The sequence below is a fragment of the Triturus cristatus genome, chromosome 10 (genome assembly GCF_964204655.1).
Source record: "Triturus cristatus chromosome 10, aTriCri1.1, whole genome shotgun sequence".
Classification (NCBI taxonomy): Eukaryota; Metazoa; Chordata; class Amphibia; order Caudata; family Salamandridae; genus Triturus; species Triturus cristatus.
This window is the reverse complement of record NC_140593.1, coordinates 1033384536-1033411297: the sequence shown is the minus strand read 5'-3', so window position 1 is coordinate 1033411297 and position 26762 is coordinate 1033384536. Positions and strand designations below refer to the sequence as shown.

The following is a 26762-nucleotide window of genomic DNA, read 5'->3' as shown; positions in this document are numbered from 1 at the left end:
AGGCGGGGGATGAATGGTTGGTTCAATAATGCCCATTATTAATCTAGTGGAAGATATCTTGCTTGAGTGCTGAAGTGACTCTATGATGGAATATGTTGTCATACTGGTGACAACCAAAACCCGTCCAGCATCTAAGTGGTTTAGAAGCGGGGATGTACAATGTCAGTAGTGTGAATAAGTAGTTCAGACGGAGTGTCTGTTGCTCAATGTCAACAGGTGGAGGATCCAAGGGGTTGATTTATTTATTAAGTTGACTCCACGGTATAGAGTCATTTAATCCTGTTTCATGTGTTCCCAGACGATACACCCACCGTTGTTCTCTCTCAAGGAGTCTTTTCTGTAGGTTCCTGGTGCCCTTGATCTTCTCAATGACTGTCCATCGTATATCAGTGTCTTTATGATGTTTCTCGACAAAGTGTGTGGTGAGTCTAGTAGCTGTGACCATGCGTCTGATGGTACTTCTATGCTCGCATATCCGAATTTTTATTTTTCGGCTGGTCATGCCTATGTAGGTCAAGTCACATGGACATTTTATGAGGTAGATGACCCCTTCAGAGTTGCAGTTGGTATGAGATCGTTGCTCCCAGGGGGTGTTGAGGCCGAGTTCAAGTGTTTTGCTAGCTCTAGTGAATTCACAAGCTACACAGGACCCGCAAGGGTAATGTCCAGTCACTGGGGGCGTATCCCATAGTGTTGTTTGAACGTGACCCACACTTCCATAAGAGTCTGTATGGATCAGGGTATCTCTCAGACTACGGTTCTTTTTAAAGGAGAACATGGGTTTGTTCAATGAAAGTTTGTTGGAGGTGAGAATGGACCACCTTTTATTTATGATCTTTTTAACATCGTTGGAGGACGAGTTGAAAGTGGTAACACAGATCATATTTTGAGGTTGTTGTCTTTCTTGAGTCTCGAGCAGGGCCTCTCTGGGAGTATTCCGTGCTCTTTTATTAGCCTGTTCGATTATTTTAGTTGGATAGTTCCTTTGTTTCAGTTTGTTAGTGAGTGTCTTTGCCTCTTTTTTGTAGTCTCGAATTTCAGAACAATTTCTACGTATGCGTAGGAATTGTCCTACCGGGAGATTTTCCCTGAGAGATCGCGGATGGGCACTGTCAAATCTCAACAGGCTGTTCCTGTCAGTCGGTTTCGTATATAGCGAGCTACAGAGAGTGCCATCTTTAGCAATGATGTTGATGTCCAAAAACGGGATGGTTTCTCTGTCTTTGTTGACGGTGAATCGTAAATGAGGGTTAAGATCATTGATCCACAGACTGAAGTTAGAAAGGCTCTGGGTATCGCCTCGCCATACCATAAGAATGTCATCGATATAGCGATACCACTTACAGATGTTAATAGTGTATGGGTTAGCATTCCAAATATGTTGGTTTTCAAAATGGCTCATGTATAGACATGCTATACTAGGAGCAAAGGTGCTTCCCATAGAAGTTCCATGGATTTGCCAGTACAACTGAGATTCGAACCTGAAGAAATTTTCCGTTAATGCTAATCTCATTAATGTAATGATCCATTCTTTTGGTGCAGTCCATTGCCATTCCTCATTCTCCAGAAGTTGTTCAATGACTCCAATGCTTTCGGTCTGGGGTATACTTGTATAAAGTGCTTCCACATCTAGACTCACTAGGAAGCAATTTGTTGGGTCATACTCGATGTTGGTCAGGAGATTCAGGAGATGTTTTGTGTCCTGTACATATGACGTTATCTGTTTGACCAGGGGGCGTAGGAACCAGTCGGTATATTGGGATAGAGGTTCCAAAATCGAGCCAATTCCTGATACTATGGGTCTCCCTGGGGGAGGTACCTTACCCTTGTGGATCTTAGGAATGGTGTAAAATAGCGGAATTCTAGGTTCCTCTTGGTTCAAAAATGCGTGTTCTTTTTTAGTGATCCATCCCTTCCCAAGTGCATCTGATGTCAGAGCCGATATAGTTGTCTTTAGTCTGTTTGTGGGATCTCTGTTGATTTTCTTGTAGAATTTAGTGTCAGCCAGCAAGGTGAGGCATGCGGTCTTGTATGCCATCGAACTTTGGATGACTGTGGCACCCCCTTTGTCTGCGGGTTTTATTATTATTTCTGTGCGATTTTGCAATTTAGTCAAAGCCAGACGTTCTTTGTTGCTCAGGTTATTGAAAGAATCAGCTCTGGGTTGTAGTTCCTCTATTTCTTTGACAACTGCTTCTTCAAAAGCCAGTACTTCTGGTGGCATCATGTTTGAAGGTGGGTAAAAGGTTGATTTGGGTCTTAGATCAGTGTATTCCCCATCGCTAATGACTTCTTCCTTGTCTTGGAAGAAGACCTTGAGTCTAATCTTCCTAAAAAATTCCCCAAGTTCACAGCGTAACTGGAATTTGTCTAGGTGGGTAGTTGGAACAAATCCGAGGCCTTTCTCCAAGACTGACATCTCATCTGCGGTGAGGGTTATGTCTGTTAAGTTAACTACTAATCCCTCATTGTGCTTGTCCCCGGTTGTGGTTGGTCTCTGGAGTTGCTCCTTGTGTTCGGTCCTGGCCTGTCCTCCTCCCACTGTACTCTCCTGTTGCCACGTCTTCCTCGTTTCCCCCTTCTTCCACCCTGTCCTAAAAAATGCTGGTTAAATTCGGGCTGGAAGTAAGGACCCATTGTAAACTGAGGCGGTCCTTGAAATGGGACTGGACCAAATGGGCCAGACCAGGGGTACATTTGGGGGTGTCCAAATCTTTGATTGAAGTTCCCGCGTCGCGGTCTTCTCGGTTTGTTCTGCCAATTTTTGTATGAGCCATCACTAGACCAACTGTCCTGTTCGGAATCAGAAGATCCCGACCGGTCATTGCGTGAGGAACCTGAGTCTGAATTGTCCTCTCCTTTATAATCATCCTTTATGTAAGGGTATACCTTCTCATGGCTGAATTTTTTTAGGTCTTTTTGTAATTTGGAAATCTTTTTTTGCATGAGATATTCCTTGTGTTCAATGATCTCTTTGTTCACTTCTTCAAGCTTCTTTTTATACAGTGATAGTTTAATTTCTGTAATGAGGTGATCTTCGCTGGTTTTGATCTTAATTAGTATTGCATCTGATATGCGCTTGGCAGTGTTAATTATTAGGATAAGCCAATCCCTCGAACAGCGCCATGCAATGAGTGACCACTCTTTTTTAAAAAGAGGGTCATCCAGAAAGATTCTGGGTGCATTCGTGACCAACAAGCCTGTTGGCGCTATATTCCCACGGAGATATTCTGTCATGATCGCTCCGTGCAGGAGGGTCCTCATTTGACAGCGTTTTAGTTCTTTTAATTCGTCCCAATTCTGTGCTTGGGAGAGGCTCTGTCCAATGTTGGTATCTGGAAGTAATGATGGTCCTGCTAAAATGGCAGACGCCATCTCGTCTGTATAACCAATCCCTAGTTGTTCAGCCATGGCAGGGGTGTGGTGTATGTATGTTGATTCACAGTGTGAGTATCAAGGTGGTGGTATAAAAACTAGTGAAGGAGACGGAGGTGCTGTGCTATTTCCTATACAAATCACTGAGAAAGCCGGTTGTGATCTCAGGAGAATGGATATTAAACCCACAGCTGTGCGCTGCTCAATAATCTATAACACATCAGAAGTATTGGGAAGTCCCAATGACTAGGGGGGTAAGAGAGGCAGGATTGTGTAGAGTATATCCTCCCATATAAACTATATGCACAAAAAATACTCTAACAGATCTATGGAGATCTAGTAAAATAAGGGAATAGGGGAAGAGAAATGAGAATTCAAGGTTGTGCCTAATACAACCGTGGTCGTGGGGAAACTAAGTCTTTCTTTAAGTTACCCTCACACACCCTATTGGTGTCATGCTTCATCATCGGGTCACCCAGACCCCTAGAAGTCCGGGTGGGCTCGACCACAGTGTTGGGAGTGCTTTTAATATGTTCTACGACAGAGGGAGTTAACTAGATAAAATACCTAAGACAGATCCCCAGTATCCCTTTATTCTTGGGTCTGTCCGGGTAATTAAAATACTTAAAAAAGTATTTTAATTACCCGGACAGACCCAAGAATAAAGGGATACTGGGGATCTGTCTTAGGTATTTTATCTAGTTAACTCCCTCTGTCGTAGAACATATTAAAAGCACTCCCAACACTGTGGTCGAGCCCACCCGGACTTTTAGGTGTCTGGGTGACCCGATGATGAAGCATGACACCAATAGGGTGTGTGAGGGTAACTTAAAGAAAGACTTAGTTTCCCCACGACCACGGTTGTATTAGGCACAACCTTGAATTCTCATTTCTCTTCCCCTATTCCCTTATTTTACTAGATCTCCATAGATCTGTTAGAGTATTTTTTGTGCATATAGTTTATATGGGAGGATATACTCTACACAATCCTGCCTCTCTTACCCCCCTAGTCATTGGGACTTCCCAATACTTCTGATGTGTTATAGACATGTGACCTAGACCCCAAGAGAGGTTGAAACGCATCTGTTTTTATGCCATTAAAGTGTTTTAAGTGCATACCGCAACAATTGGAGTGACTCGTTCATCCCCGGTGAAGCTGTGTGAGGAAATTCTGATTATATATATATATATATATATATATATATATACACACATAATATATATGTATATGTATATATATAATCATATATATACAGTAGTGTTTCATTTAATATAGTTGTAAAAAATATAGTTTTTCAATTATTTTGATAAATAATTGTTATTTTAGTATTATAAGTTTTCGTATTATAATAATATTAGTGTTTCTTTTGCATTAATATAGTTTCTAAGTTTTTTAGGAAATATATATTTTTTATTTTAATTTTTAATTGTTAATTTAGCAGCAGGTTCTTAGGGTTATATGAGTTTAGGATGGGAGTGTTTTAAAATGTCAGTTTATGTTTTTAAAATATAATAAGTGTTTATATCATTTATTTTTAATTGATAATTGGGATTAAACTAATTAATTGATTGATTGCTATTCTATTTATTTGTTGATGTTTAATGAAATTTCAATTTGTTAGTTTATTAAATTAATAAAATTGTTTTGTAATTTTATATTTATTAAATGTTTTATTTTAAGTATTTTATTTAATGTTTTTTTAATATAAATATCTTTACTTGCATTACGTTATTTATTTTTTATGAATTTGAATTGTTTTGTGTGTTTTTTAGCTTAGTGGGAGGCAATGGTTTTAATTTTTAATAAAATTTTAACAATTATTTTTTACTTTTCTATTTGTTACATAACATTTGTATAGTTATAAATGAAAGTGCTTCTTCACTGAGGCAGGATTATGTGCAGATGGTTGAATATAGGAACAATTTGGGAAAGGAGCAAGGAGGGGACCTGATGGAGGGGAAACACAGAAGAGGATTAGACATGGTGCAGGAGGACAACAGAGCAGGAAGCATGGTGAAGGGAGAACACAGATGAGTATGAGGAACAGGGCAAGGAAAGCACTGCTGGGGAAGCTTTGGAGTGAGAGGAGCACAGAATGGGTGACATGCTGCAGTGGGACCAAGGGTGATAATATGTGTCAGGAGGAGCAGAGATCAGAAGAAAGTCTGGTGCCTGGGAGCAGAGCATAACGCAAGGGAGGAATTGCGCAAGGGGAACACAGATAACAGGGGTATGTGAGAAGGAGCACAGACCAGGGAGCATCATTTACGAGGAACACTGGGAGGAGGGCACCTAGACAGCAAAGAATAGGTGAGGGAAGTACAATTAGAAAATGTGGTTGCCCAGTACTGAGTACAGAGATGTTGGGGAATCTATTTTGTGGTTGAAACAATATTTAATGTGAAACAGTAGGGAAAGCACTGGACTTTAGAGGGGTTACATTTATTATTCCCACTCCAGTCTCTGCGATGATAGGGTAAGCATAGACTTCAGATGGGTTCAATTTACTATTTACACTCCAGTCTGAGCAACATTAGACAAAGTACTTAACTTCAAACACATTACATATTTGAATAACCCTATTAATTTAGTATAAATATAAAATTCTTAATATTAACATTATTAATTGACCAACAAAAATATTTATATAAAATAAAAAACAATTGACATGGTTATTAAACAATTTCATAATGAATTATCAATTTAAAAAACAATGTTCTTCATTTATTCATTAGTTATCGTTCCACACTATACCTCTACAAACCCAGCAGCCCACACTTAAAATATAACTACAATAAATAAGTATAACACAAGTTACATAATTGATAATTAATGTACTAATTAATTAAAAATTTATATTTATTTATGAATTAATTATTACTTAATAAACATTCCACCCTTTACCCCTACAAACCTAGCAACCTACAACTAAAATATAACTAAATTAAATCAGAATTACATAATGTACATAATTATCAATTAAATAATTAATAATACATAATTAATTATTACTCAACTTCCCACCCTATACCCCTACAAGCCCACACCTACAATATAAAGTTATTACACAAATGACATAGTTAATAACTAATTAAATAATTAACAATACATTAATAATTCATTGTTAATTATTTATAATGTAATTACCTTCCCACCCTATATCTCTACAAACCCAGCAGCCCACACCTGAAATATATAATGAAAAAATATAACTATTACACAATTTACATCATTAATAATCAATTAAATAATAATACATTGATAATTATTTGTTAATTAATGATTACTTAGGTTCCCACCGTTTACCCCTACAAACCTGGCAGACCACACCTAAAATATAAATAAAAATATATAATTATTAAACAATTTACATAATTAATAATCAATAAATGCATTAATAAATTCATAATTAGTTGTTAATTATTACTTAACTAATTTCCCACCCTATACCCATACAAACCTAGCAACCTGCTCTTACACTATAAATGACTATTAGCAATAAAATTACAAACTAAAAATCACTTAAAATTACAAACTGTATTTAAAATATTAACAATTAAACAGACAATATCACATAAATGTAATATATGAACTAAACCACATTCAGATAATTGAAAAGTGATATTTTTTACAACTATATTATTGAAAATGATATTAACAACAACTATATTCTTAACAACGACATTACTTACCTGAAAAAACGATAATCCTGACAACAATATTTTTTTCAATATTTCTGACTCCCGATATTTTTAAACCAATATTTTGTCCAAATACCTTTCGATCATGATCAGGTCTCACAACCTATGCAGAGAAAATAGCACTTTGAAGCTATTCATTGCTGGGGTATAGTATCTTCACAACTTACCGAGTCTTATTTTTATACATTAAGCACTCAGCTTTGTGAGCTACAAAGCAAATGTGAAGACTGGTAATTGTAGAAAGCTGGCTCTGTTTATACTATACCAAAATGAGATATAGTGTGCACAGAGTCCAGTGGAACCCCAAAGGTAGGCAGAGGTAAAGTTAGATAGCACCTTACTCTCTATTTGTGGTAGTGTGGTCGAGCAGTAAGGCTTTATCAGAGGACAGTGTTAAGAATTTGTTGTACACGCTCAATCAGCAAATGATCTCACACACTCGAAGACTGAACTTCAAACCAATTGTTTTGTATACAAATATTATTTTAGTTATTTTATTTCCTAGAACCAAGCAAGCCTGGCACAGGTGAACAATAAGTACTTTGCAGTAAAGGTACAGATTGCAACACAGGTTGGATTGCAATTGTAAATGTTCTTTGATTTGTCTTACAGTATTGTTTCAGAGAAATGCAATGCTTTGTAAATACAGTACATAGACTTGAATAGGCTTTTTAGTAAAATACCAGGTAAGTTACTTTTTGGATTACTTTTCTTACACAGTGTAGTATACCTGGATAATACACTGGGACATTTCCTGTAAACAGCTAAATAAAAGCATTTTGGTTACATTGCGCAATTTTAAAGAATTTCTTCAGGTCCTCAAACTCAACAGTTATAAACTTTTCCAAGAAAAACAGTCAATGTTATTCTACGGAGGATAATAGTGTTATAAGTTTTAGGGTAAGTATTCGGTAGTGGGAGTCGAGGTTCTGGGGGTAGACTCAGGGGTCCCCCAGGGTCAGGGTTGCACTCTTGTACACCCTCAGCGGCACTAGGGCTGCCGGGTGCAGAGTGCTGAGGCCCAATGTTATCCAATAGGGTATAGGGGCCTCCGGTTGGTGGCTGCTTGGTTGAGGGAGCAAAGCTCCTGGACTTTAGCTCAGGGCAAATGGGGAGACAAAGTAGCACCAAAGGTGCACACTCAGCGGCACTAGGGCTGCCGGGTGCAGGGTGCTGTTTTGACATTGGGTACCCTGTTGTTTGCAATGGGGAACATCCGGTTTGTAAACTATAGGCTTGGGGACGAAGGTCTCCTGGATGCAACCACCACTTCAAGAGGTTAGTTGGGATGTTGGGGGTTAATTAAGCACCGTGGGTTGGTCCACGCAAGGCCATGGGGCGCCGGGTGCAGGGGTGCCTTTTAGGGTCGGCTCTTCTTACCAGCTCCGGGTCGAGGTTCGGGGTACCTTTCGGATTTAGGCTGCAGACATCGGCTGGAGGCTTGAGGCAGGTCAGGGATTGTTGAATCTTAGGTCAGGATCGTCGGGGAGACTTCCTCGTGGTGTTTTCCCACTCGAGCTCGGGACATGGTCGACGGGTGCAGAGTGGTGCGGATTCGCGGTTTCTGGCCGGGGCCAGAGGTTGTTGTAGAACAAGTCCGGTGTTTATGGGAGACATAGTCTTTGTGGTTGAAGGCAGGCAGGTCCTCCAGGGTTTTTAAGGTTGCTGGCTGCAGGACACACCGGGATTTTGCAGGAGCAGGTTCGAGGTGGAGACAGGCCGGTAGGGCTGGGGCCAAGTCAGTAGGCGTCTTCCTCTTGTTGGCTTCAACACGGCTGTTCGGTCCTTCTTCTTCTTTTCTTGTTGCAGGTTCTTGTCTGATGAAGCAAGGTTCAGGGGTGTCCCTAAATACTAGATTTAGGGGCATTACAGGTAGGTAAAAAGGTTGGGACCAATGGGTCCCTTCCCTGGGGTGGGTACACCCCCTGTTATGCCACCCTCCTGTGGGAGGGGGGCATATGCCTGTCCCTGGTTGGCTGGGTCCCACCATCTGCAAGATGGCGGGGACTGAGAGTTGTGCTTCAGCTCACCCCCCCCATCTGAGGGGAGGAGTTGGCAGAGGTGGGCATACCTCTCTTCCTCACTTGTTTTTCCTACCGGTTCTCCTGCACAAAGCGGGCATCAGAACCAGTGGGGACCAGTTGCTGAAAGCAGCGAGTGGCCTGGGGAAGCGCACAAAGACGACAGGCAAGCTTCCCCTTCGTGGACCCTGCACCTCGTCCCAGTATGTGCATTGTTTCAGGCCCCTGAGAGCAGCAGGCTCTCGACCCAGGGGTCCAGAAACATGTCTGGTGGTGGCGGCTGAAAGCAACCACTTAACCAGGACACTAGTGGTATGTTAGTTTCCAGGGGGCATCTCTAAGATGTCCTCTGTGTGCATCTTTCATTAAATCCCACACTGGCATCAGTGTGGGTTTAATGTGCTGAGAAGTTTGATACCAACCTTCCCAGTTTTCAGTGTAGACATTATGGTGCTGTGGAGTTCGTAATGATAAACTCCCAGCACCATGTATTATTAATGGCAGCACTGTACTTACAGGGTCTAAGAATGGACCTAGACACTGTAGGGGTACAGGGCTCATGCACCTGTACCCTCACCACTGGTATAGTGCACCCAGCTAGAAGGGTGACTGATCTATACCAGGGCAGTGGGCAGTAGGCATGGCACACAGCGCCATGTCGACTCGTCACTTTGCTCTGCACCAAGACACGCAGCCTGCAAAGGCAGTGTGTGTGTGTCAAGGTACAGGGCCTCTAAGGGTGGCACAATAAGTGCTGCAGCCCTTAGAGTTCTTCCCTGTTCACAGTGCCCTGGGTACCTGTGGTACCATTTACCAGGGGCTGACCTGTGGCCAGAGATGCCAATTGGGTTTAGGCTACAATGCAGTTTTAGGGAAAGAACATAGGCCCTGGGTACTTGGTTAGCAGGAGCCCAGGGCAGACTCAGTCAAAGCACATCAGCAATTCAGCAAAAAGTGGGGGCAACCATGCAGAAAGAGGGCACTTTCTCACAGTAATATATAAAAGTAAGTTTTCCAACATTCCAAAATAGTTTCTTTTTGACATGTTTTACTGTATTGTTTGGTCCAAAGCCATGTCTGCCAGGCACACATGTGGGTGGTGTAAATGTACATGAAGCCAACAACTTACATTTAGCCTTAATACTACTGTTGCAATTTGTAAGCCAACTTACTGTGGCTCTAATTAACAATTAAATAGCTGGTTGGCAACATTCAATTATACTAGGGGACAGATCACACGGAGGTGGAGACTGAAGGGGAGTCTGATGGTTACCTGTGTGAAAATGCTAGCAGAAACCAAACTGAAAAAATAGGGGGACGTTAGCGTCCTCCCCAGGCCTGGGTACATGTAAATGATCACACAACACATGGAGCTTGGTATTACACGTCTATATTCCACAGCGTGTAACCATTAACTGAACATTCTACAGCATGAATTCTATCCCCACACCCAAGCACTTACTTCACTTTTCTACAGAGTCCATCTGGGACCTAAAGGGTCCCGTCATCCTTAACTCACACAAACCTACATCTCACCCTTTGTTAAATAATAAGTACAAATAATAAATATATACATCACAATTCTTCGATGAGTCGTTTTGGTGCTCAAATCACTCGACCAGTTCTAGTCATGTGAAGATGTGGAGACACAGGAGAAGTGTCTATGACTGGCACTGGCGACAAATACATTGATACAGTCATTGGGCACTCCTGATTCGCGGGTAGATAAGTCTCACTTCTGACATCTGGAGTTGGCGAATGTCGAGGCAGGTGCTTGAAATGCAAAGAATCTTGCGTAATGGACTTTCCAGGTTGGTGAGCAGTCACCATGTGTGCTTTATTAGTCACAAACCTCAATGGATCAAGATTAAAAGGAGCATCAGATATGTGGTTTTATTTTTTTGCCTGACAATGACATGGTCTCCTCTTTTGAATAAAGTGCTCCTAGCACAGCGGCGCCTATCCATATAGGTCCTCATTCTTTGTTTCTGAGATGAATCATTGGCACAAGCTTTATCAATGTCAACAGATCTTTCAACGGTCCATTGTCACAACTTGGTTCCAATGGCTATCCCAAACATTGAGGTGGCAAGGCTTTCACCTATGTTGGAATGGGGAGTTGACCTGTATGCACTAAGTCTAGACTGAAGAACTGATTTGAGGTCAAGTTTTTCTAGCACATCACACTGAACAGTCTTCTTGAGGATGCTCTTGAACCCCTGCACAACACCGTTCACCTGCGGCTGGAGAGGTGTGCCTTTCTGATGCTTGATATTCAAATGAGTGAGAAAATCTTTAAATTCTCAACTATTGAAAGTTGAGTCATTGTCAGATTTCAAAATCGAAGGGACACCCCATGTTGCAAAAATACTTTCTAATCTCTCAATGATTTTGTCATGAGTAGTTGATGATAAATCTTCTACATGGGGAAAACAGGAGTATTCATCTACAATGACTAGTAGAAGAAACCAATTGCAATCTTCTCCTATGCATACTTTGGGAGATCCGACATTAATCAATCAATCAAGCAGTATTTATATAGTGCAACTAATCAACCTGGAGGGTATCCAGGTGATGCATTGCAGGTATCAGTTGAAGAGCCAGGTCTTGAGTCCCCTCATGATGTGGTTCAACAAGGGTGACATGCGGAGGTGGAGGGAGAAGGAGTACAAGGGTTTTGTGGCGAGGTGGGCAAAGGATTGTCCTCCGGAGCAGCTATGGTGGATGTGTGGTGTAGGAGCAAAGGTGAGGTGTACAGAGCGGAGGTTTCGGGTTGGTTGGTGGAAGGTCATGTAATGGTTCATGTAGTCTGGTCCTCAGTTGTAGAGGGCTTTGTAGGCGTGGGTCAGGGGCTTGCACTGGCATTGCTTCTGGATGGGGAGTCAGTGGAGATCTTTCAGGTGTTTGGTGATGTGTGTCCTGCTGGGTAAGTTGAGGATCAGTCTAACTGCTGCATTCTGGATTATCTGAAGTCTTTAAATGAGTTTGAGGATGTGCCGGCATAGAGTGCGCTGCCATATTCAAGCTAGACTGTGACAAGGGCCAGCCTCACAGTCTTTCTTGTGCTGATGGAGAGCCAGTTGAAGATTTTGTGGAGAGTGCAAATGGTGTGGAAGAAAGCTGAGGTGATGGCATTAACCTGACATTTCATGGAGAGTTCACTGTCCAGTATGATGCTGAGGTTGCACGCGTGGTCTTTTGTTGGGGAGGGGGTAGGTCCGAGCTCCACTTGCCATCAGGAGTTGTTACAAAGGGCAATGTGTCTGCTGATGGTCAGAACCTCCATTTTGTCAGTGTTGAGTTTCAGGCAGTTATGGAAGTTGATCTTGGTCAAGGTAGGGTTCGCTGAGAGTGAGAGGACGAGCTGAGTGTCATTGGTGTAGGAGATGATCTTAATGTTGTGCGATCTGACAAATTGTTTGCTTTGTCTGCGAGGTAAAGGCTGGGAGGCAGACTCTCTTGGCGCGTCCCATGAGGAAGGAAGCCATCCAATCTAAGCACACTGTTTGTGATTCCTGTCTGGTGTAGTTGACCAATGAGTGTGTGGTGGGAGAGGGTGTTGAAAGCTGCGGAGAGATCCAGGAGGATGAGGGCAGCTGAATCTTCACTGTCACGTAGGGCTCAGAAGTCATCTGTTGCTGCGATCAGTGCTGTCCTGGTGCTCTGGTTGGCTCTGAATCTGATTAGGATGGGCCTAGCAGTTTGTTGCTTAAAGGATGTTTAATGGATGTGGGTTGGTTTTGGATGACAAGCAGTTGCACAAATGGAAGGTCCTTAATTCGTTTTCAACTCTTTCATCAAGACGAGGGAGCCAGGCTCGGTCCAGTATAGCTCGTTTAGTAGGGACAATCCCACGATGTCCCTCATGTGACCTGTTGTCTCAGACTCTCAGGTATTACAATTCCCGCACCCCAGAAGATGATGCCTTTTGGAGTGACTGAAAGTTCTTCCTGCACATTTTTTGACATTCTGGTATTGTAGGTCATCATGCACATGAACATGCGTTCTCCACGATTGATGGGTAATGATGTCTTTGATGATTTGCAAATCCGTCAGTGCTCATGGCAGCACTGATATTTTTCTAATGATACAGCAGTGTACTGGATTTTACGATGAAGTTAACATAAGCATCAGCCACTTTAGAAGTAGTGCCATGACACGGCATTGATACATGTGAGAAGTAGTCAGCAGAATTTGGATCTTTTTCTGGACCATGCACAATCGTGTAATCATATTCTTGCAGTCGCAACAACCCCACCTCTCAACGCAAGGGGGGATCTTGGCTTTAGGATTGCCGAAAATTGTGAGCAGGGTTTGGTGGTTGGTGACAATCATGAAATGCTTCCCATACAGGAACACATAAAAATGTTCACAAGCCCACACCACAGAAAGGCTTTCTTTTCCAGGTTGTGAATAGGCATGTTCTGTTGATGACAAACTCCTTGCGTCTTGGTGCATTTGGATAGTCAGTGTGGTGGGCTAGGATGGCACCCAAATCAACTGGGCTCGCATCAACAACAACCTCTGTCTGCAATTGTAGGTCAAAGTATGCAATGCCAGTGCCATTCACAATTGTTTAGTTTTCTTGAAGCTTTGTTCACAGTCACAAACAAGACCATTGAAATGGAACATTTTGTTTCATCCAGTCTCTTAACAGGGCTATCACTGTGGCAAAGTCACGTATATGCATTGAACAGTAACTGGCCATAATAAGGAAGGATTGGAGCATAGTTACATCTTGTGTGCGAGAAGTGGATGACAAGGCATGTACTTTTCTGGGATCTGAAGTCATTCCGCTTCAGCATGTATATGACACACTTGTGTAAGAGCTTTGTCACATTCTTTCTGTGTGGCCCCAAAAACTAGTATGTCATCACTGTAGTTGAAAGCATTTGTGACGGGCTATATAATGTGATGAACGATATCCTGAAAAAATTCTGCAGCTGAGGACACTCCGAAACATAATCTTTTATTTCTAAACAACCCAACATGAGTCAAAAAGGAAGTACTGTACCTGCAATTTTCTTCCAGTTCGAGTTGGTGTTATCCTTTGTTCAAATCGAGGCGGGAAAAGTCTGTGGCTCTATTCAGCTGCGTGATCATGCCAGCAATATGCAGACTTGGATGTCGTATTCTCTCACAAGTGTCTTGTTCGATTGGCGCACATCAACACAGATGCGCATGACGCCTCCACTATCCTTCTTCTGCAGTACCACTATGGAAGACACCCATGGTGTCGGACCAGTGGATCACTCAATGATGTTGTGTTTCAATAATGTTGCAATTTCTTTCTTAACAGCCTCTTGTAAATTAAATGCAATTCGATTATGTCATTGAACAACAGGACGGCTGTCCTCATTCATGTGCAGCTGCACTTTCACTGTCTTAAGACTTCTTAGTTCATGAAATAATGATGGAAACTGATTTACAATCTCATGATAGGCATTGACGTTGCCGTTGACAGAAATCATCCCCATGTCAGCAGCAGTGCAGAGTAAATATGAACCTGATGAAGTGCCTGATAGGGCATGAATTGGTGCTTGTACTTTTGTTTTTTTATGTTTCACAGTTGCTATAAATGAACCTTGACTTTGCAGTGGCGTTGAAGCAGCCCACGTATACACCTTGGTTTTTGACAGAGTTAAGCGGAGCACTGGAGACAGTTCATTGTACTTTTCCACTGGCATAATGTTTATCGACGTGCCACTGTCTATAATAAATGGTCTGCAGCACCCATTGCCCTTCAGTGTGATTTTGGGACAGTGTTCAAGTGAATTTTGCACTTTCACCCGTCAATCTATCTGCAACTGGCATTCTTCCCTGCAAGAAGTTAATTATACATATGGCCATCGTTCACTGGTCAACATTGATATCACATACCTATCTTCCTCACTTTCACCCGAAGATTATGGTGACAAACATTTAGATGAGGGATTTGACGACAATCGACGTTTAGTTTCTACTCAACTGGTGTTGTCGCTTGGCCTTGTGGGTGTGGTTGGAACCTCTCTGGAATTTTCTGGTATCCATCTTATTTTCTCGCTGTGACACATTTGGTCTTTCTTCCATTTAGTTTTCTTGACGTGACACACTTGATTTTTCTCTCGCTTTGCAAACTGTTACAAAATGGTTCTCTTTCCTGCAGCCTTTGCATATCTGTCTAATGGTGGGACTTTTACCTTCATGTGGAAAGGAAAATCCACATCGAAAACACAATTTCTTTTTTTGGGAGGGGGGGGGGGGTCATTGCTCTCTGGGCTTCTATCTTGTTTTTCAGCTTGTTTTTCACATTCAACACTCATTCATTTTCAGCCGTTCCGGCCTCCATGTTAGCTGCTTGTCTGTCAACTCTTCCTTCTGCTCTAGCAGCCAAGAGTATTCGCTCCTCGCTGAGTGTCTCTTTAAGCATTCGTTGTCTGAAGGAATCGCAGAAGCAACTATCTACTACTCTGAGTTGCACAGCCTCTTCATCATTGAAATCATTGAACTTGCAATGCTTGATGAGTGAATCCAGTCTTTCTACAAACTCATCCATCGTTTCCTCAGTTCTCTGCCTTTCCTGACTGAAAATGTACCTTTTGTAGTCGACATTTGGTATTGGATTGAACTTAGTGTTAAAAATGTATCTTTCTTTTACTCATTCAGTTGCTAACTTTTTTAGATATTTAACGATCTTTTTGACATTTACTTCTACCAGTACAGCAAGGAAATCATCAAACGTTTCAATCCAGGCAGTCCATCTTTTGGCACTTCTTTGCACTCTGTGATCACTGCCTTTGGCGCTTCTCTGTACCTGGTTTTCACTACCTTTAGAGTGGAGGTACTGTATGACTAACGGCTCTGTGTTATGCTGTGGTGCAGTATCTCTTGTCTCGACTTTACTGGTACATTTCTAGCCAAGGACAAACAAACTTCCTAAAAGGCCTTCAATTTCTTCACGGGCTTTGCACCAGCAAGAGTTGTGCTTTGACTCCACATATGCCAACTGTCGATTTTTCACTTCCACTGAAGCACACATGGCACGCACAAGAAGTTTGTTAGAACATGGCAAACAGGGAGAGCACTATCGGTTCCTTGGATCGCAGGTGTTTACATAATCCCCTATCTTGTTGCCTGTTGTAACATCCTCTCCAGCACGGGTACATGTAAATGATCATGCCTCACTTGGAACTTGGTATTGCACGTCTTTATTCCTCAGCATGTAACCATTAACTGAAAATTCTATAGCAGGAATTCTATCCTCACACCCAAGCCCTTATGTCACTGTTCTACGGAGTCTGTCTGGGACCGAAAGGTTCCAGTCATCTCTAACTCACGCAACACTACAGGGACAACTCTAAAATAATGCACTTTTTTGCATACCCCATTTGCCCTTAGTCTTCATGCCACCTAATCAGTAGGAGGTATGTCTACCACCTACCATTCTACCCTGTTTGTAAATTAAAAGTAACCTATGGTTTTACTGTTTTGGAGCCAATTTTGTGGTTCTAACACAAAGAAGCTCTATAGTTTACACTTAAATATTGGGAAAAAGCATTGATGATTACTAAAGATTGCTAATCCCAATGCAGCTTGTACACTCTGTGGAATATATACCTTGTCCTACTAACACTTTTCTCTATGGGGACATCCTAATTGAAATTCAACATTTGTCCTGTACAAAAACATGGGCTCTACATAATCAACATAGAACCCAAGTCATCCAAATCAGTACACAACAAATGCTGTCTCCTGACCAGCCAATGGAGTGGGTGGGATCTGTCACTCACTGGTGGCTTCTATCGTTTTAACATTCCTCATCAAATCAGGTCTGCCCAAAAAATTGATGTTCATTGAAATATCATTAAAAATGCTCTATTTCTCTTTTGACTTTGAAAACCTCTACAAGCCTGATATTGACATAACCAAATGTACAGTTAATATGCCATCTCATCTTCTGCACTCAAAATGCTTCTATGTGATGAATCTTCTCACCACTCAGAAAACCCACTTTCTGCAGGACTTGCTGCCAACCAAATGGTAAAGGCTGAGGACTGGCACATGCCAACTGATGTTTAAGGGAGCATAGAAATGGACAAAATATACTTTTGCAGTGGCTGTCAGGGGAGCAGTGGGAAAATGGGAACTAAAAACTATCAAATAGTTGGGGTGAGGGGAAACTTAAGGAGGGATTTAGGGAAGAACATTCTAAAAGAAAACACACACACACTTGAGTTAGACAAACGCTATTCACAAAAAACACTTCGAATTTTACTACAGTCCTGATAATGACAAAATAGGTTTTGATTTACTCTAACCCAGCCTTGAAATATGTCAAGTCAAGCACACATATGCCCAACAACTAGTACCACAAAACATTTTGATGGGAAATGATGGAGGCAGACGATTCACACTAACACTCAATAGGAAATAATGTAAAAAAATGTAATTAATTCTAAATATACATACATATACATATTTCAAAACATGAACACTCTCCTCCTGAAAGTGTAACACAAGCCCACCAGCCAGTTTCAGGTAGGAATATTTCATTTGTTCAAGAGTTTGAAACAGCAAGCCTCCATAACGCGTTTTGATCTCTTCAGATCTTAATCATTTAGAAATACTGGGTTAATTACTTGCACTGGCTTTTAACAGGTTTTTTCCCAAACATAAAAAGCAGACTTCAAAGGATTGGTTCAGTCATATAAATCATTGCAAAAACAATCGCATGTTGATTTAAAATGTTGCAGTTACCAAGTAGAGTTTTGAAATATAGAGCGGTGGCGTCGCTACCAAGCCCCGACCCGAGCAGACTTCAAAGGATTTGTTCAGTCATCTTAATCTTTGCAAAAACAATTGCAAGTTTATTTAAAATTTTGTGGTTACCAAGTAGAGTTTTGAAATATAGAGCGTGACGTCGCTACCGAGCCCCAACCCGCGAAGCTGGGCATTCCTTCACGTGAAGTGTGCATTTGGATACATATACATATACACACACTAAAAAACAAAGTTTAAAGTGATGTTATAGTTAGATGAAGATGTGTCTTAAAAATTCCCTTTTGAACTAATGTACAAAAGTTTAAACGTACGGCTGAAGAGCCCTGCACCCAACACCCCCGTGAGCAGTCACCCACAGCCATGTACAGCCACAGTCCCCTCCCACTAGCCATACTCTCCGTCTCCCCCCAGGCACTCAATCCACTATATATAAAGCAGATCTATCATCTTTCTCCAAAAAACACCAATAATTGTAATCAAATGTATATATTAATAATACACACATCGCAATGCTTATTAATATTGATTACTTAAACATGTTTAATAAAGTTTGATTAAAATACGTCTGTGATTTTCTCTTTTTACGTAGTTTCAATTATATTTTGTTGGTAAAACTTTTTCAAAATTAGTCAGAGAAATTTTGATTTTTATTAAAACAAATAAAAAATTAACAAGCATGAGATGTTCACAATTTTTTTGTCCCAAAAACGCAATCATAAAGAGACCCACAAGAGGCCCTTTTGTCTTTTTTATCAGGCCACTTTAAACGCAGCCACAGAACCAGACCCTAGAGAGCGTTGCTTGGAAAAGGATTTAAAATAATATAGTAAGTTCTCCTGGGGTCATGGTTTCAATGGCCCAGGAGACTATAGGCCGTATTGCGACTGCAGAGGTTCTGGGACCGTTGTACTTGCTGTGACCAACAGCAGCCTCCTACAACACAACCAGCAGCACCAGGATCTTGAATCCTGTGGTGCTGGTGGTGTTGAAAATGAAGTTATGGAGGGGGTGCTGTTCCTCGCCTTGCCGTCCATATTATGACTTACCCTTCTGCAAGCCTTTTCATGGCTATGCTCCCACCATGAAAAAGCTGGAAGAAGGGCAAAGAGCGGCCCCAAAAAGGGCCCCGGGACAAATCTGCCCATGGGGGTGGATGCAGGGGGCACATGATGTGCTGCCCCAAAAGTGCATGGTCATGTGTGCACTGTGTAGCATACACAACTTGGTGCATGCCACACCGCGCACGGACGGAAATTTGACGCTGTCATGGTGGTGGTATGCTGTAAAGGCTCTACTTTGAGCCTAACATACCACCTCCGTGAGACCGCCACAGTTTAATGTCCATAGAACCAGATAATATGGTTTGAACAAAATACTTTGACTAGGGGCATTATAACAGGACTGCCGTGTGTGTCAGTGAGAGTGTGGTCTTTGCGTATCTATAGACATGTGTGCTTATGAATGTGATAAATGTGTATGGGTGACTGAGAGCCCATTTTGTATGTACTTGTGGCACTGGAATACCTTGCGTCATGTTGTGCCGCCCTGGGTGCATCCCCAGGCTGAGGAGGCACAGGGGGCCCCTTTGTTTCAGCATCACTGCCTTTTCCTGGAGGAAAGACCTCCATGAAACCACTGACTGTCCTAAAACTTGTAATATGCAAGGCGGTGCTGCAGCAGCACCACCTGCATATTACACAGCCCCTGACCGCCGTGCCACGGCCAGGGAGCAGCTGTTCCCTGGCGGAGCAGGCGGTCTAATTACAGTCCACCTGCCGATGTCATAATTGGTTGGTCGGACCGCCAGTGCGCGGTGGCTAGACCAACACTGCTACACCACCACAGGTCTGGTGGTCCTCGAACCACCAGACTCGTAATTTGGCCCTAAGTGCCGATTACGAGTTCTAGCGGTTAGAGGGTGGGCGGTACTCCACCGCCACAACCCTGCATCGCCGAGACTCACCACCACCTGCCTGCCAGATAACAAGTTATTTGTAGTCTGGTGGGCAGTCATCGTGGCGTTTCCAGGGCAGTGCCTCTTTCAAAGGCCTCACGAGGTTCCTGCACGGCATGGACAGAAAAGTCCATGCCGTATAGGAACTCTTGTGCATGCACACAGGGGGGCACATGTTATGCCCCCCTGTGTGCATGCACAAGTGGGGGAGGCCCAGGTTTCCTCTCCGCCAGGGTTGACATGGAAGAGGAACCTCCATGTCACCACCGTCGGAGAGAAAACTCACATTATGCTTGGCAGGACCGCTGCGTTCCCGCCAAGCATATTGCAGCCTTTGACCACCATGCCACCTCCAGGGAATGGAGGTTACCTTGCAGTGGCCGCAGTCCCAAGGTGGTTCGACCGCCCATCTCGTAATGGGGCTGACAGATCACTAGTGCGGTGGTGGCTGGACCGCCACTGCTGCGCCACCATGAGCCTAGCGGTCCTCGGACTGTCAGACCCTTTATCAGGCCCTTAATGTTTTTGAGAACAAAGCCAACTCAGAATCCGATTTCAAACTCCTTAGTCTCTAAATGAGGTAGGCATGAAGGACATCAGCCGGTTTTGGTATTTACCCCACTTGTGTGAATGCATTGGGGACTCCTTAAATTTAGATTTTCAGCTACCTTTCTCCTAGTTGTTCTGACTAGGAATATCAGGGTTTTGTTTTAGTACCACATAAAGATTTAAAGCAGGGCCCTCTTGTAAATGATGTCACAATAGATCTCAAAATCTAACCAGAGTCATATTTGAAAGCAATATCCTGGAATGTATATTGTTGATCGTTGTACCTACAATACACAGGAAAAAGATTTGGTCTTACCAGCCATTCTTAACAGGTGACTTTGTGGACTCCCCTACTTAATTATTACTGGAATTAGGGGACCATCACTGAATCACAAATTGAAGCTGGAGGCCATGGCCGAAGCAATTTAAATGATTTGACCCTCAAAAAAATACACATAAATACAGAAACAACCATTCGCCCAAAAATACACACGTTATGAAATTGTTTATTTAATTCACAAGCAAATATAAAAACATCAACATTTTAATTTTAATGAGAAGGGCGGAGCTTCTCTAAATTGTATTGAGGCCACCCATCATCCACACTACATTCTTTTCGATGTTCGTGCACTGCTCCCACGAATCAATCTGAGGATACCAACTTAATATGTAGCCTCCAGTTTGAAATGACAAAATGTTAGAAATATATTATTTTTACATTTTGCTTCTTTATTTATCTATAGTTTATTATTCTGTTGATATTTATTTAATTTTCTAAGCAGTCATGGACCCCCCTAATAGGTATTGCAGACTCTCAGGGTTCGAGGACCACAGGTTAAGAACCACTGATCTGCAATGTATGGGCCCTTAAGAAGTCTCTTCAACTTAGCAGAAAGTCACTTTAAATTGCTAAGAATGGGCCCAAACTTAATTTTTAACTGAATGCATGTCTGCTCAATCATGTCTTTCCTTATTACTGTAATTTTGCCAAATGAAAACACACACCCTGAAAGAGAGATTGTGCATGTTTGCTTGTGTTACAGATGCTCCCTGGTCCCAGAAATGCAAAGAGTTATTCCCCATCTGGGACGCGCTTGGCAGCAAGTACCAACACCATGAAAATATAACGATTGCCAGGATAGACTGCACAGCAAATGAGATCCAGCTCATGGTGCTGGACCGCTATCCATATTTCAGATACTTTCCAGAAGGATCAGACACTCAGGTAAGTAGCTTTCAATGTGTTTTTTTACATTTCGAAATTCTGTACCATATTATTTTAATAGATCTCTTAATAATGTACATCAGTATTTTATCAGTAAAAGTTGCAATTCCAAGTTAAGACGGTTTCAAGGAGTATTAGTGTACACAATGATATGAAATTGTTCTCATTTTACCTAATGCTGAAGTGGAGAAAGGAAACCTCTGAGATAAAACTCTTTCCTCCAAGGATCAAGAAAACATTCCTACTCATATCTGTTTGGCAAGTGCCACTCTTTCATTCAAAAAAGATAAACAGCCCTACCTCTTCAAACAACACCTTATCCACAACTGATAACAGCACTCCTCTGGGTCCTGGCCTGGCCTGGTAAAAGTAGCCAACCCCCTTATACTGTGAATGATCTTGAATTATCCCTCCCGTCGCTCACACAGCACCAAAGTCTGATTCGCTGCTACTCTGTTCATGTTTCCCCAGATAGGTCTGCGCTACAGAAATACGAATACACACAAAATATAATAATTTTAAGATCCAAAATGTGGCCTCATTTATTTTTAAAAATAAATCTTTTAAAAGTGGAAAACCAAGCGCCCAGCATAGAGGCTATGGCTACCTTTTCAGATGTCAATCCATATTTGTTAACAAGCAGAGTGGGTGCACATGCATAAGTGATAACAAAAAGTTAATTGAAATTTATTAACCATTTATTATTGTACAAAAAGGTAAGAAGAAATCAGATGAAAATGTTTGCTAAGTCAAAGACCCGAAGTATGCTGGCATTTCGATCTTGCAGTACATTTAGGGTCCTATTAAAATGTCGGACAGACTTGTGTCCCGACAACACCGTCTTGGAACTGGGACTGACCGACCTGTTTAGGATGCGACCGAACACTGTTGTGTCGCATTCCGACAGCTCCCTATGGGAGCATGTATTACGGCCGTAAACCGCCTGTAGTACATGCTCCTACAGGGAAATGGAAGGTGGTGTTAATCCCTGCACCCTGTGGCAGAGACCTTGAGGTGCCTGCTACAGGGTGCAGGGATTAACAGGGGGCACCATAGGTGCCTCTCCGGCCCCCAACCGGAGGCCACGCATCCAAGTAGGCCCTGTTAGGACCCCTTAAACACACTTTTTGACAGGGTTTCCATGTCGGAAAGGTCGGTATGGAAACCCTACAGGAAAACGTGCATCGTAATCCCATGGGCAGAGAGACGGCCCTTTAGGATTACAGGCGGGCCTCTGCCAGCATTGTAATACGGCAGTTGGAAAGTAAACCGAGATGCGGCCTGGAAAAATCTCTGACCATCGGTCAGAGCCTTTCTGGGCCGCATCATAATCGGCCCCTAAATGTGATGAATCATCATCAGGAAACAGCTTATCGATGATGCATCCACAGTTACTTCCATACTACATCAGAAACTGACATGTCAAGCTCTAGTCAAGTCAAATTGTTATGTATCAAACCCAATCAAGATTTGCTGTGACCAAACCAAGATAAAAAGGCGTCTCACTATATTATTTGTCTATGTGCAGTCCAAAAAAAGATGGGCCTTTTTGCACAGGGGTTTTCCTTGAGAATAGAAATGTGTGCTAAGTAATGTAAGAAGGCATGTTTTAAGATAGATATGAAAGAACAATGTGGCGGGCGAAAGGTAAGTGTTTTTCTTTTTTTACAATTAATTTTAAATCGTTGTCTGTTGACTGTTGACTCCCTCCCCATATTGCTCCACCGCCCCACCGCTGTTACCTGCACGGGCCGCTCCTGGTTATTGGAGTAGAGTCAGTAGCATGTAAGGTTGGCAGAGCTAAGGCAGAGCCATGGGAAATTCCAGGTCAGCCATAACTGGTTATAAACAGAGTGCAAAATGCACAAGGAAATAGTATGAGCTTATTTTTCCCCTAATTGTCATGAAGTGCTAAATCTGGTGGTAATGCCTGGCACAAGCATAGTGCCATAGCAATATAGACCAGATATATTATTTAAGTGGTCTCAAAAAGTGGTCACAAATTGCGGAATTACTTGTTTTACAATCACTATTTTGTTTTGCGAATTTTGTACAAATGGGTTGGTTCAATTTGCAATTTGCAGCCCCTTGTGACTGACTGCAAACCGCAGGGATGGTGTCCAGAAAGGGGTAGCTGACCACCATTCATGTGATTTTATTCCAAAGTGTAAAACAAGTTCCTTAAAGGAATCAGGATGCTTTAAAATAAAGGTTTACCATTTTTGAAAACTTAAATGAGAGGAGGTAGTGACCCCCTGGACCACCACTTATTCCCACTGAAGCAGCCAGGCCCATTCACAAGGGGCCCAAATGCGGCCCTTTGCCATTTGATGGTCAGTTACTTCTCTAATTTGGGAGTCGGTAACTGATCAGTGGTATGTGACCAGAATCATGGTTGCCAATCCTTAAAACATAGGTTACTGAATTGCAAATTGGAAGGAATGCCCGGAAACTGCCCTTTTAAATTACAATTTGATAGTCATTCCTAAACCCATTTGTCGATTTAAAAAAAAAAACTTTCGAAATGAGTTTAGTATATATGTAAAGGGATTGTACAGTTGCAAACCTGGTATTTTATCGACAATCTAAATGTATAACCCCTAAAAGCCTTTGTACAGCTGACCCTTACCTCCCAATTAATGTGGTATCTATAAATTTGTCTTGTAAAATGGCCTTCACAGTCAGAAATTGTGTTAAAAGGGAAGCTCCTTCTTAGTTTGATCCTGTGTAATGTATTTCTCCACATGGCTTACTGTAACAACAGCCAGAGTCACTTTCAAAACCTGACCACACACACCACACCAGCAGATAAACGAATCTTCACTTTGCAACGATCATTTAACAAGGAGGCGGGACTCTTGGCAGAGACCAACAATCTCCATTCAGTTCGGGAAACTCCTGAAGACAGAATTCTTCAGGCTAGCTTTCTTCTGAACAAAGGTGTCGACAAGAACTGCAACAGGATAATAAATGAGAGAGGTGTTTCACCTTCCAATCTGTTGGCTTTCTGACTCCTCTCTCTACATTTGCCATTTAAGACGCCTTATTTTTCGTTTTTCTATGAGGCGCTAAGATGATATTTTTGGGGCTTCACAACATTCACAAAGTTGACCATGCACAGGAAAAGCATATGTTGAAGGCTAAGAGTTTTGAACGTAATATCACCGATCTGCACACTTTTGTAAAAAAGTATTTGGTATCCTATTTTGCTAATTTTCATGCATATTACTCAAGTGGACCAATGAATCGCTGAATCAATGGAGTATGCTGTTGAAAATGTCGAAAGGAACATAATTGACAGGCCTGGGCGAGGAACACATTAATCAAATATGTAAGAAGGAGTCAATGACACAGAAATCGTAGAAACAAATGGAGGGCTAGTTCTGGTGGCTCGTGCCAGATGTGCAAGGCCGCCCTCACACTGATAAAGCAAATAATAATCATACTCACCTGCACTAATATCTAAATCACAGTCTCACAAATGGAAGGTATGTTAAATAAGAAATTATGAAAAATGCCTTTTTCACCCAGCAAATACATGAAAACAAACGCTGAATATAAGAGTGACAATTTAGGAAACAAACAAAAGCTAATAATGGTGATAACTAAAGCTTTTAGTTAAAGCAAAACAAGCAGTAACAGCAATATGAATATGAGTTAAAATGGCCTCCGACGCAAAATACCGACAGCCATGTAATCCCAAAAGACCAACCCAGTGTTCTGTGTATCCCAAAGATACAGAAGCCCTTCTGCAGTGTTTGTACCACAAAAGCATGTACAACATAATTTGAGCTGTGCTAAATAAGTTTTTTCTTGCAAACTTAGGGCCTTATTTTTGAGGCCCTACTTGGCACTTTTGCGCCGCTGAAACCTCACTTTTTTGATGTTCCGGTGGCGCAAAGTGCCACTGGCATATTTATACGGCCTTCTAAATATGTGCCCCTTTCACGCAGAAAATGGCGTTCCATGGGTGTTGCTGGGGGCGTTACAGCGACATCCATGGTTCTTTGACACTGACCCAGATTTAGGGGAGGTGTAAGGGATGCACAACAAGGAGAAATATCTTTATTTCTTCTTGTTTTTCCTCCTTCGTATGTGCGTGCATTCTGCAGCACACATAGAAAGAGGAAAAAGCCTCTTGTGATTGTTTTTGTGCAGGAAGGTTTTCCTTCCTGCTCAAAAATAATCATTCCCGCAACACAGGCACCCTTGCACCATGGTGTAAAGTTGTCACCGTTGGCGCACAACAGTCCATTGTGTGCCAGCGCAGGGGCAAAGGAAGGGAATGCACTGTATCTAATAGATACGGTGCATTCCTGCCCCTTTCTTTGCCGTAGGGCAGCGGAGCAGCAAGGCCGGCTGCACTGCTCTACGGCAAAAAACACATACATGATGCCTTTCGGGTATTTCTTCAAACATCTGTGGGGGATGTATAGAGTTCAGAAAGTTCACAACGTTAAAAACGAGTTTGGCTGTAAAATTCTTTCCAGTAACAGGCATGGTACAGTTTCACGAGATAAAGCTAGGAAAGGTGTGCACTTGCACAGCAAACACTCCTGTGTTACATGGCCAGACAATCACAAAAGACAAACAGTGTGAGTGTGTAGGCATGTGACAAGCTGAAAACCTGGGAAATATGGTTCGATTCATAATTGGGAATTTCGTGAGACTGCGAAATTGTGCACATCCATATAGAAAACGACATGCACCCCAAAGAAGATGGACAACACAAAATTCACCCTTGCTGCCGCCAACTACAGGATGAGATTTGACAAATGGGACACAAAAAAATGTAATGCAGCTCCCCATCCCTGCAGAACAAATAACAAGGAGGACATAGTGGAGCCACACATGCATACAGTGGGAGACTGTGCATTTCTCCACTGACACAAAATGTATAAAGGAGTATCACTCAACATGCTATGCATTATCAAGAACAACATCAAGCCCAAGCAAATGTCACAGGATGCCATATTTACTAATGCTAAATTCTTATAGACATGCAGGTATTCCACCGCAGGTTTCCTCTGTACAGACACTGGAGACATTTTGGCATTTCACATTGTCTGCAAGGTTACCTGGCAAGTGAGAAATTCCCTCAAGCCCCACCAGCTACATTATGTTAACTTCCCTTGTGCACCACAGATGATGAGATATGGCAAGGTGGACATCTATG

General features: G+C 42.1%; 1 protein-coding gene across 1 annotated transcript in view; it reads left to right on the top strand.

The window, feature by feature from the left end:
• PDILT (protein disulfide isomerase like, testis expressed) overlaps positions 1–26762 on the top strand; it is a 199931-nt gene that overhangs the window by 147069 nt on the left and 26100 nt on the right. The window contains exon 9 of the mRNA XM_085629085.1: positions 21405–21586. Coding sequence (XP_085485211.1) covers positions 21405–21586 — 182 coding nt within the window. The remainder of the gene's footprint in view (positions 1–21404; positions 21587–26762) is intronic.